The sequence below is a fragment of the Palaemon carinicauda genome, chromosome 35 (assembly GCF_036898095.1).
Source record: "Palaemon carinicauda isolate YSFRI2023 chromosome 35, ASM3689809v2, whole genome shotgun sequence".
In the NCBI taxonomy this organism is placed as follows: Eukaryota; Metazoa; Arthropoda; class Malacostraca; order Decapoda; family Palaemonidae; genus Palaemon; species Palaemon carinicauda.
Window position 1 is genome coordinate 14,233,182 of NC_090759.1, and position 12,218 is coordinate 14,245,399.

The 12,218-nt window shown below is 36.4% G+C and overlaps 1 protein-coding gene across 6 annotated transcripts in view; it reads right to left on the reverse strand.

Annotated features, from left to right (window-relative positions):
• Nucleotides 1–12,218, reverse strand: part of LOC137627629 (monocarboxylate transporter 7-like) — a 75,904-nt gene that overhangs the window by 27,318 nt on the left and 36,368 nt on the right. For all 6 annotated transcript variants that reach the window (XM_068358742.1, XM_068358741.1, XM_068358740.1 and 3 more), the window contains 3 exons: nucleotides 7,226–7,415; nucleotides 6,340–6,434; nucleotides 5,733–5,859 (listed from right to left, as the gene is read on the reverse strand). In XM_068358742.1, coding sequence (XP_068214843.1) covers nucleotides 5,733–5,859; nucleotides 6,340–6,434; nucleotides 7,226–7,346 — 343 coding nt within the window. In that variant the 5' untranslated portion in view covers nucleotides 7,347–7,415. The remainder of the gene's footprint in view (nucleotides 1–5,732; nucleotides 5,860–6,339; nucleotides 6,435–7,225; nucleotides 7,416–12,218) is intronic.

The following is a 12,218-nucleotide window of genomic DNA, read 5'->3' on the forward strand; positions in this document are numbered from 1 at the left end:
GCTGTCACCCCAGCATCAAGCTGTCTCTCCTCGTCCTCTGTGTTCCCGATCTGCCACTTTCACAAGATTATCTCACTTACAGGCTGTATTAGAGCCAATGGTCCCCTTCTTTATAAGGGACGCCAATCTAAAAGCAAGCAAGCAAGCAATAGACTTGTCAGTTCTCAATCGTCTCTCCTTCGTGTCCTCACATTATCACATTTCACTTTACTTTCATGCATTGCACCTTATGAAGTGGTAGAGGCTTCACGAAATACAGTAGACTTGATATGGATATAGCAAATGACAACACCTACTGTATTCATCTCAGTTACTTTCTCTATACATTATAATAGATAAATGGAAGATATATACTGGGAATATATTTTTGGAGATCATATTTCCTCTTTTCATAAACTTTGGACAAATATATCAAAACATTTAATAATAAATTTGAATGTAGTTTATCGGGACAGGGCGATATCTTTCTTATTACTAGCCCAATCTTTTTTCCTTATGGAGAAGATGTGAAGTTATTTTATATTTTCTAAGTTCAGCCCAAGAAGCAAGCCCCGGGTAGGGGTTGTGACCTGGGAACTACTAGGTTCGGTTAGGTTGGGTTTGTGGGGTTTGTATGATAGCGACAGTGGTTAGGGGGTTGCAGGGGGGCGTTAGCCCCCCCCCCCCCCCCGCCTGCTAGGTCATTAGGAAGGTAAGGACACGGCTTGTAGGTCATGTTAGGGGGGAAGTTTGGGTTAGTTGTTGTCCATTTTTCTCGGCGTGTCCCCATAAACTACAAAGGCTCTAAAAAATGAATATACATACCCTAAATATAAAGGCAAATCACAGGTAAGAAGTAAAATAACAAATAATTTTTGGATAGAAAATATTACTAAAAATATTATTTTAGTATCCAATATTTTTGTTTTCTCTAACATTGATGTATAGTTTTTATTGATAGAAAATGAATAGGACAAAATATAAGGGAAACTATGATAAAGTAGCGTAATACCTTTTTGGGGGGCGGGGAGAGGGAATTTTTATGAATAATACTAAAGAAAATCATCTCTTATGACTGAAAAAAGACTAAATTTTCAACTAAAGATTTTATATTTATCTTAGGATAAAACGGGATTTTTTTTTCCTAAATGAAAACCGCATTTTTATAAGAAAAATGTTGTTCTGACCGGAACTATAATAAAACCGATTCATCACCTACATATAGTAAGCACACCTTTACTTAGAAACCTATATCACCACTTTCGTAGTCTAATGAAAATATCTATTAATAACTTTATCTATAACATTTTCCCTAACTGTTATGTGAGAGAGAGAGAGAGAGAGAGAGAGAGAGAGAGAGAGAGAGAGAGAGAGAGAGAGAGAGAGAGAGAGAGAGCCTTACCTTATTGCCTTATCTTTTGTTTGGGTTCCCCCAGGTCCCTCAGTGTGAGGCACCTCGTATATCCACCAGAGAGAGAGAGAGAGAGAGAGAGAGAGAGAGAGAGAGAGAGAGAGAGAGAGAGAGAGAGAGAGAGAGAGAGAGATGCCTTGCTAATACTTTTTATAATCCTATGTTCATTATTTTGAATTGCATACTCATGACCAGGTCCTAAAGATAAAAGGATAAATTAAGTGTGGGCCAACGTGAGACAAATATCTTGGTCTTTAAATTCAGTGAGAGAACAAGTGAATTTTTTTTCATAGTGGCTTATTGGAAAAGTCCCTGCCTGGTGATCTGCTGGATTGGGGTTCAAGTTCCGCACAAGCTTAATAGTTTCTTGTGGTGTTTATAACCTCACCATCCTTGTGAGCTAAGGATGTGCGTTTTGGCGTGGCCTACAGGTCTACCTACTAAGTCACAGCAGCCATTTCCTGGTCCCCGGTCCTACCTTAGGTAGAGAGGGGACTTTGATGCTGACCATAGGCATATATGATCAGTCTATAGGGCATTGTCACTGTCCCTTGCCTTTGCCACTCATGAGTAGCCTTTAAACATATTTCATGTTCTCTATCTCAAAGAATTGTTGTTGATGGACACCATAGTGAGTATAGGAATGTGATATCCGGTGTTCCACAGGGTAGTGTTCTTGGCCCATTACTTTTCATACTATATACACATGACATGTGGTTTGGCCTAGAAAACAAGCTTGTTGCATATGCAGATGATGCTACTCTCATTGCATCAATTCCATCCCCTGAATGTAGATCTGCGGTTGCTGAATCCCTTAATAGAGATTTAGCTAAAATTAGTGCATGGTGCAAATTATGGGGTATGAAGTTGAATCCTAATAAAACTCAAAGTATGATTGTAATTAGGTCAAGGACGTTGGCTCAACATCCGGATCTCAGTATTGATAATGTTTCTTTAAATTTATACAACTCTTTTAAAATTTTAGGTGTGATTCTCGACAGCAAATTTACTTTTGAGAAACACATTGGGTCTTACACAAGGTAAGGCAATCTATACAGACAGACAGACAAACACATTGGGTCTGTGTTTTCTTCAATTGCACAAAAAATAGGCTTATTGAGAAAGTCTTTTAAGATTTTCGGTGATCAATTTATTCTGAAGAGGTGTTTTAATTCTTTCATTCTACCTTGTTTTGAGTATTGTTCTCCTGTCTGGTCTTCAGCTGCTGATTCTTATCTTAATTTCTTGGACAGAAACTTACGGTTTATTAAATTTCTTATTCCTGATCTAGATATTAATCTCTGGCACCGTCGTTCAATTAGTTCATTATGCATGTTGCATAAGATTTTTCATAACTCTGACCATCCTTTACATTCAGATCTCCCAGGAGAATTCTATCCTGTTCGTAATCTATACTAGGCAGGCAGTTAATTCTAATAGCCACGCCTTCTCCATCATGAGGTTCTAGAAGTTTTATTCCAGCTGTTACCAAGTTGTGGAATGGTCTTCCTAATCGGGTAGTTGAATTAGTAGAACTTCAAAAGTTCAAAGTTGGAGCAAATGTTTTTATGTTGACCAGGCTGACATGAGTCTTTTTATTGTTTATATATGACATATCTGTTTTTGACGTTGTTAATAGTTTATATATGACATGTTTTGACGTTGTTACTTTTTTTAGAATGATTTATTGTTAATTTGTTCTCATCATTTATTTATTTCCTTATTTCCTTTCCTCACTGACCTATTTTTCCCTATTGGAGCCCCTGGGCTTATAGCATCTTGCTTTTCCAACTAGGGTTGTAGCTTGGATAGTAATAATAATGATAATATGGTCAGTGACACAGCCCCCTGGAGGGGTCAAACTTGAAAGAGCATCTTTAATACTATTTCAACATGTAAAGGTGATTAAATTCTCCCAAATAGACCTATTGAGATACTTGAACCTACAGGTATCATCATCACCATCATCATCTCCTCCTACGCCTATTGACGCAAAGGGCCTCAGTTACATTTCACCAGTCATTACTATCTTGAGCTTTTAAATCAATACTTCTCCAATTGTCCTCTCCTACTTAACGCTTCATAGTCCTCAGCCATGTAGGTCTTGGTCTTCCAACTCTTCTAGTGTCTTGTGGAGCCCAGTTGAAAGTTTGGTGCCCTAATCTCTCTTGGGAGTGTGAAGAGCATCACCAAACCATCTCCATCTGCCCATCATCATGATCTCATCCATATATGGTACTCGAGTAACCTCTCTTATAGTTTCATTTCTGATCATGTCCTGCCATTTAACTCCCAATATTCTTCTGAGGGTTTTGTTCTCAAATCTACAAAATCTGTTGAATATTGTTTTTTATTGTCATACCGCGTCTCATGTCCATACAGTAACGCCGGTCTCACTAAACTGATATATAGCCTGATTTTTATGTGTATTTTCAGGCGATTTGATTTCCAAATGTTATTTAAACTAGCCATTGTCTGATTTGCTTTTTTCAATCTTTCATTAAAATCTAATTCTAAAGACCCTGTATTAGAGATCATAGTTCCTAAATATCTAAATTATTCTACCTCATTAATCCTTTCTCTTTCCAATGATATTTCATCTTCCATTACATACTCCATTCTCATCATTTCTGTCTTTCTTCTATTTATCTTGAACCCAATCACCTGTGATATTTCATGCATTTTGGTAACCAAGCACTACAAATCCTGTGGTGTTCTGCTAATAAGGTCAGCGTCATCAGCATACTCTAGGTCAGCTTATTTTCTGTTACCAATCCAGTCCAATCCATCTCCAACATCTCCAACTGTTCTATTCATTACAAAATCCATGAGGAGGATAAACATCATAGGTGACAACACATTCCCTTGGAGTACTCCACTGTTCACTGGAAATTCATTTGATAGGACTCCACTAGCATTAATTTTGCACTTACTATTCTCATGAACAGACTTAATCAAATTTACATATTTAAGAGGAGCTCCATAATAATGCAGGTCTCTCTACAAATTTGTAGAGTTTCTTAATTTATTACTATATTAAGTATCTCATAAATATAGAATATTTCATTTTATCGGTATGAGATTGCAGTACCTATACTGTACTGATTCTGTCTTTGCGGTTTAGACAATCTAAACATCTAAATCCCCGAAATATTTCAAATATTAGTTTAAATTTTTTTGTGAACCTTAGATAAAACTTCTCAGTTAGGTTCTCTGCACAGTGCAACGTTTTCAAGCCGGCCATGTTCTTTTTGTTCCTAGGACTCTTAACGCATCCCTTCAGGTACAATGCTACTTTCAGGAACTGTATGTACACTATATTTGTTACTCTACTTTGCTGGTACAGGAGTTGTACAAATTCAATGTGCTAGAACTATATCTACTGTGTATTACGGATTATGAATCTCGAGACCAAGACCAATTTCTCTGGTTAGAGCTCCTTTTTAAATGGCAAGTGAACTGTGTTGTCCTCTTTTTATTGTTGTATGGTATTTTATTTGTACGTAGTGGTAATACAGTACTGTACTGTATGTATTCCTATAATCAAATGTTCGATATGTTCATTGAAAAAGAACTAACAGTGTACACTGTGTCGTATGAAAGCTATGTAGTTGCAAGCTATGTATTGGGTGATGAGCTGTGAGGATAGTAAGGCTACCATGCAAGGACAGCAATTACTTATGAGTGATATGTTTTCTCATCATATCTAGTTAAGCTATACTGTAGTAATAGTACTTTACATATATTAACTGCAATATGCACTATCGCTGTTAGTTAGGAACAACTATATTTCATGTATACAGTACATTATGTGGCGTGGCGACGACTTACATGTTATGAGTTGTTTTACCTTAGGTACCATACTATACTAGTTTATTGTAGCAGTGATGATAATGTGTAATTACAATACCCTTTTACAGTACTTTAAACTACAATACTGTGATAGAAACTAGGCAAAATCAATGTAGTGAGTTATTCAGGATGTTAGTCAACTGCATGTAGGCAGAGCTCAGTTGGGTAGTGGGGTTATGAGTTGACTGACCCTCGGGCACCAATATTTTGCAGTTTTTCAATCTTATTTGTAGTCTCTGTTATCTAACCCCAGCGATCACTGAGGAATATCAATAATAAAACTCCATGAAAAACTTTCTGTATCAGGAGGCATCTACATAAGGACCAAACAAAGAAGATTGATTTTATACTATATTTGGAATTGCTAAAAGCCATTTGATAAAGCACCTACCATCTGGACAAAAAGCCTACAACTTAAAACAATTCGCGTATGCTAATGCCGGGCTTAAATGTCACAAAAATAATAATCAATTATGCAGTATATACTCACCTACTAAATTATAGCAAAATGCTTGAAAGTTAAAGAGCCAGGCAGGTAGTGATGGAGAGCTTCCCAGCTCCTGCAGTCGGTCAGCATAGAAGATACCAAAGCATGGTCCCTGCATCCCCACCAGCATCTGAGATATACAGAAATTGAGACAACATTTTAAGAGGAGTAAAATGAAGAGTTAAAATTCCTAATGATAATAATGAGCATTTCTCATTACTAGTAAAGAAAATAAAGTTGTTGCAAGTCTTCAAATCCAACCATAGAAATTTCTAATCATATAATTGTGAAACTGTTTTGTCCAGAATGCACTTATTATATGCAATGAAACTGAACTTTGGTATGAAACCGACATCTAGAGGGAATGCTACAAGAAACTAATATTGCACAGTGTAGACAATTAAAGTGTTTTCACAGCCAGAACAAGATTATTTTTGAAGCGTTGTGAAACCAAAAACAAAATTCACAAGTGACGACATGTAACATATTAGATATGACTTAGCTATATTCAATGCAAACATTGCATTTTCCTTTATTGATACTCATGGATGTCCCTCTATTTTGGCAACTTATAAAATGCAGATGAAGTCTGATGACTTTTCCCACTTACAAAACAGAGGCTGGTGCCAACTACAACAAGCCACCCCCATCCGCCATCAGGACGTTCATAGATAACATCATTTTTCGCTGTACTTGGGTCCTCATCTAGTGAAATAAAAGAAAGTATCATATGGATAAATTTTTCTAGAAAGTTGCAATAAACTCCAGACTGGTTTTCCAACTAAGGCTGTAACTTAGTAAGTAATAAAAGTATAAAAGAATTCTAAAAAAAAGGAAGCAATATGAATAGAATATAAAGAAATATAATTGTACAGTAAATATCTATGAGACGCATAAGTAAGCTACAAATTTAGTAATGATTTTAGCATAAAATAGATATAAATTGTAGTTCGTCCAAAAATTTAAATAAGTGTAGGAATAAGTTTGAGAAATGGACATGTACAAGCATTGTAATATCAATATAGTCCTTATTATTAGTCTATCATCATCATCATCATCATCAGTAGTAGTAGTAGTAGTAGTAGCAGTGGTAGTGGTAAAAGTAGTAGTAGTAGTAGTAGTAGTAGTAGTAGTAGTAGTAGTAGTAGTAGTAAAAATATTGAATGGTGACCTAAGGAGCCAACGGGAAAATCAACCCAGAAAGGGAAAGAAAGTAAAGAATAAACTAAAGAGCTGAATGAATAAGTAATAGATAAACTAAGAAAACGAAGCTCATGAATCTGAGATAAATGTTTAATCCAAGGAAAGAACTAAAACGAATTTCACAAAGTAGAAACTTTCTAGGTCTTAACAAAGTTAAAGTAGATGACAGGTAATATCTTCTAGTGAAAATTCAGGAATTCTTAAATATAAAAGAGCAGAGAGAGAGAGAGAGAGAGAGAGAGAGAGAGAGAGAGAGAGAGAGAGAGAGAGAGAGAGAGAGAGAGACTGCCCACCATTTGAGTCGTCGTCTTGTTCATATATGGCAGCGATGGACGCCTGCATCGAAGGTTTGTGCACTATTGTCTTCACCTCCGCTCTTCTTTCCCTGTCTTCGGCTTTCTGCGTCCTTCGCATGTCTGCGGTGTGGTCCGAGTGACGTCAGGGCCCTGTCTTCTTATTCACAGCATAACTTCCATGGATGACCTTGTTGAAGAGACAGGTGTTATTGGAATTAAAGGGATCACGTACATTTTCTCATACCCAATATGGAACCATGATAAAAGATATATACAGTATATATATATATATATATATATATATATATATATATATATATATATATATACGTATATATGTGCATATATATATATATATATATATATATATATATACATATGCATATACACACATATATATATATGCATATATGTATATATATATATATATATATATATATATATCTAAAAAATAAAGCAGGAAAATACAGATGTTCAGAAACAATATACCAAACTTTAATTAACTCATTTTACATTCAAATATATTAATGAATTATGTTTGTGTACTTTTGTGGTTCGTTAGCTTTGATTGCCACACACACACACACACACACACACAGCTATCGCGTCCACAATTGTCATATAATACTATGTTACATCATTCTAATTTAAGACTTCACACGGAATTCACTAAGGACTGTGTTGTATAAGTGTATGCGTCACTTAAAGTACACCACTATTCGCATCTGCTTTCTATGATTTTAAGTTATGAAATTCTTTTAGCAGCAGCTTGACTTCTCTCGGCAAATGACCTTGGTCGTGGACATCGAAAGAGCCTGAGAAGTCTAATTCAAGTAGGGCAAGATTTCCTCGGCCTAACTATGAAAAGTATTATTATTATTATTATTATTATTATTATTATTATTATTATCAGCTAAGCTACAACCCTAGTTGGAAAAGAAGGATGCTATAGGCCCAAAGGCTTCAACAGGGAAAAACAACCCAGTGAGGAAAGGAAAAAGGAAATTAATAAACTATATGAGAAGTGATGAACAATTAAAATAAAAATTTTTAAGAAGAGTAACAATATTAAAACAGATCTTTAACATATAAACTATAGAAAGACATGTCACCCTGTTCAACATAAAAACATTTACTGCAAGTTTGGGCTTTTGAATTTCTGTGTATTCACCTACCCAATTAGGAAGATCATTCTACAACTTGGTCACAGCTGGAATAAATCTTCTATAATATTGTATGGTATCGAGCCTCATGATGGAGAAGGCCTGACTATTAGAATTAACTGCATGCCTAGTATTACGAACAGGATGAAACTGTCCGGGAAGATCTGAATGTAAGGGATGATCAGAATTATGAAAAATCTTATGCAACATGAATAACAAACTAATTGAACGACGGTGCAAGAGATTAATATCTAGATCAGGAGTAAGAAATTTGATAGAACGTAAGTTCCTGTCCAACAAATTAAGATGAGAATCAGCAGGTGAAGACCCGCCATGAGAAACAAGGTAGAATGAAAGAATTAAAACACTTTCTCAGAATGGATTGAATAGATTGATCAACGATAATCTTAAAAGAGTTTTTCAGTAAGTCATTTTTTGTGCAATTGAAGTAGACACAGACCTAATGTGTTTCCCAAAAGTATATTAACTATCGAGAATCACACCTGAAATTTTAAAAGATTCATACAAAGTTAAAGAAAACATTATCAATGCTGAGATCCGGATGTTGAGGAGTCACTGTTCTTGACTTATTTACAATCCTACTTCGATTTTGTTAGGATTCAACTTCATTCCCCATAATTTGCACCAAACACTAGCTTTAGCTAGATCTCTGTAAGGTATTCAGCAACCCCAGATCTACATTCAGGAGATGGGATTGATGCAAAGAGAGTAGCATCATTTGCATATACAACAAGCTTTTTTTCTAGGCCAAACCATATGTCATGTGTATATAGTAGGAAAAGTATTGGGTCAAGATCATTACCCTGAGGAACACCAAATATCACATTCCTATATTCACTATAGTGCCCATCAACAACAACTCTTTGTAATCTATTACTTAAAAATTTAATAATAATGCTAAGAAACGACCCACCCACTCCCAACTGTTTGAGTTTGAAAACAAGGGCCTAATGATTAACACGGTCAAAGGCAGCACTAAAATCAAGGCCAATCATACGAACTTCCTGACCACAATCAAGGGACTTCTGTACAGCGTTGGAGATTGTAAGAAGGGCATCATATGCTCCAAGGCCTTTACGAAAACCAAATTGCAAACTTGGGAATAGATGATTACCTTGAGCAAACCTATTAACACGTTTTGTTAAAAGACGTTCAAAAACTTAGATAATACGAGTTATGGAAATTGCGTGGTAATCAATTGGACTTGAGCTACTCCAAAAACATTTACATAGAGGAGTAACATTACCAATTCTCCAACCAGTGCTAAAAGTTCCTCTTCTTGATAATTTGCGCAAAATAATTGATAACTTTGGAGCTAAGAAATCTGTAGTTTTTTTTTCTTCTAAAAAACAAAGGAAAACTACCATTTGGCTCTACACCTCCATAAGCATCAAGATCCATCAACAGAGCTTTAATTTTACGAGATCGGAAAGCTAAACTAGTTAGTTTACCCTTCAATACATCAACCAAAAGGGTTGCTTTTTTCTTTGGATAGTGAGTGACAGAGCCATCTGATTTAAGTAGAGGAGAAATTGATGCATCTACACCAAAGTGTGTAGATTTAAGGGTAGTCGACCACTTACGTTCCTGGGTTGCACCAGAAAGGGTTTCTTTTATTATTTAATTGTATTCCTTTTGAGTTGAAGCATAAACTCGCTGAGCAAAGACTCTAAGCTGAGTATAGTTATTCCGAGTCAAATCTGATCTGTTAACCTTCCAAAGATGATAGGCATCCTGCCTCTCCAAAAAAGCACGACTGCAATCTTCATTGAACCATGGTTTGTCCTTCACTCAGTACCTTAGCACACGAGAAGGGATACGCCTATCAATTATGTTGATTGGATTCTCATCCAAATGGACAACAGGATCAACACTACTATACCATTATGATCAATTCAAGCCCAAAAGATCACTCAAAATCCTATTCTAGTGTGCTTGAGATTTCATATAAATCTTACATGAGTATGATACATCAGGGACAGGCCGCTCAGTCTTCACTACTAATGAAATCAATGCATGATCAGATTCCCAACTGGAGAACCAACTTTACTTGTTAAAACGCCAAGGGAGTCGGTGTATACGAAGTTTAAGCAGTTACTAGACCTGTGAGTGGCTTCACTTATGATTTGCTCACAGCCTGATTCAGAGGCATAATCTAAAGCTCTTAAGCCATGGCGATTGGTAGGAGAAACAGAATTTAACCACCCCCTATGTTGAGCATTGAAATCACCATCAAGGACAAAAGATGCCTTTCTATCATCTTCTTGTATCTTAGCCATAATGGTAAGAAGACAATCGAAGATAAAATCATCCATGTCAGGATTCCAGTAGAAATTGCACAAATAAAAGGATTATTCCTGCCACAAACTTTTATTACCTGAATCTCATGACATCCCCGTTCATAGCAGGACTTATGAGAAACAGGGTACTCAATCCTAATGCACACCGCCATTCCCGTCCCTAGGAATGGCCTCCTGTTTCAAAATTATTGGCTTATTAAAACCAGTTATAAGGATCTCAGATGAGTGCCTCATATTAGAAACCAAAGTTTCTGAGCACAAAAAAATATCTTACAGGCTGGACGCAACTGCAAGGTCTTGAATATTTGCATGAAGACCACGAATATTGCAATACAGATACAGAAGACGACATTGACGAAATCTAGGACGTACTGGTCCCGGATTGCGCTCAATGTCTCCAGACAGCATAAGAATTAATGGTAATCAAAAGGATACACCATACTTAGAAACTAAACTAACAAGAATGATAAAAAAAACAATAGGTAAAGAACCATAAATAAAGTGATTGATCAAACCCATATCAATGATTTAAATGTCCACGTGATTAGGACTTCTCATTTTGGTGATCAGGTTGTACAGTAGGCCTACGCTACAGTCATCGCCATTCCACATCACTAATCAGCATTATTATTACTAGCTAAGCTGCACCCCTAGATGGAAAAGCAGGATGCTATAATCCCAAGGACGTCAGCACGGGAAAATAGCCCAGTAAGGAAATGAAATAAAGAAATAAATAATGCAATGTAATTACAGAAGTCATCAAGTTACGATTCTCCCAGAGGGCGCAAATGCCACAGCACAGCCCTTGGCACTGAAGAGGATTGCTGTACTTCAATTAATCTCATCAATTCCGAGAAAGATAAGATACAGTCATCATCTGATAGAACGACCACTTAAGATGAACGGACAATGATATGGGAAATGGTAATATCCCGTATGTAATAAAGATCAAATGTTTGGCACCAGCTACCCGTTGAGATACTACTACTAGAGTTATTGGTTCCTTTGATAGATAGTACTGCATTGGATCCCTCTCTCTGGTTACGGCTCATTTTTCCTTTGCCTACACATACACCGAATAGTCTGGCCTATATTTCCCGCATTCTCCTCTGTCCTCATACACCTGACAACTTCTCACAAGTGGCTACTTTCCTCTTGGTAAGGGTAAAAGGGACTCTTTAGCTATGGTAAGCAGCTCTTCTAGGAGGTTACTCCAACATCAAACCATAATACCATTGTTCTCTAGTCTTGGGTAGCCTCTGAACCATGGACTTCAACTGTCTTGAGGTAGAGTTCTCTTGCTTGAGGGCATTCTCGGGCATACTATGCTATCTTATTCCTTTTCTGGTTTTCTTTAAGTTTTTAAAGTTTATATATGAAAGCTCTATTTTAAGTTTGTTATTGCTCTTGAAATATTTATTTTATTGATTATTCATTAGGCATTTTGTTTTTCCTGGGGAGAGAGGCTACCCGGAGAAGTTCACTCGGAAACCACAACTGCCGTGT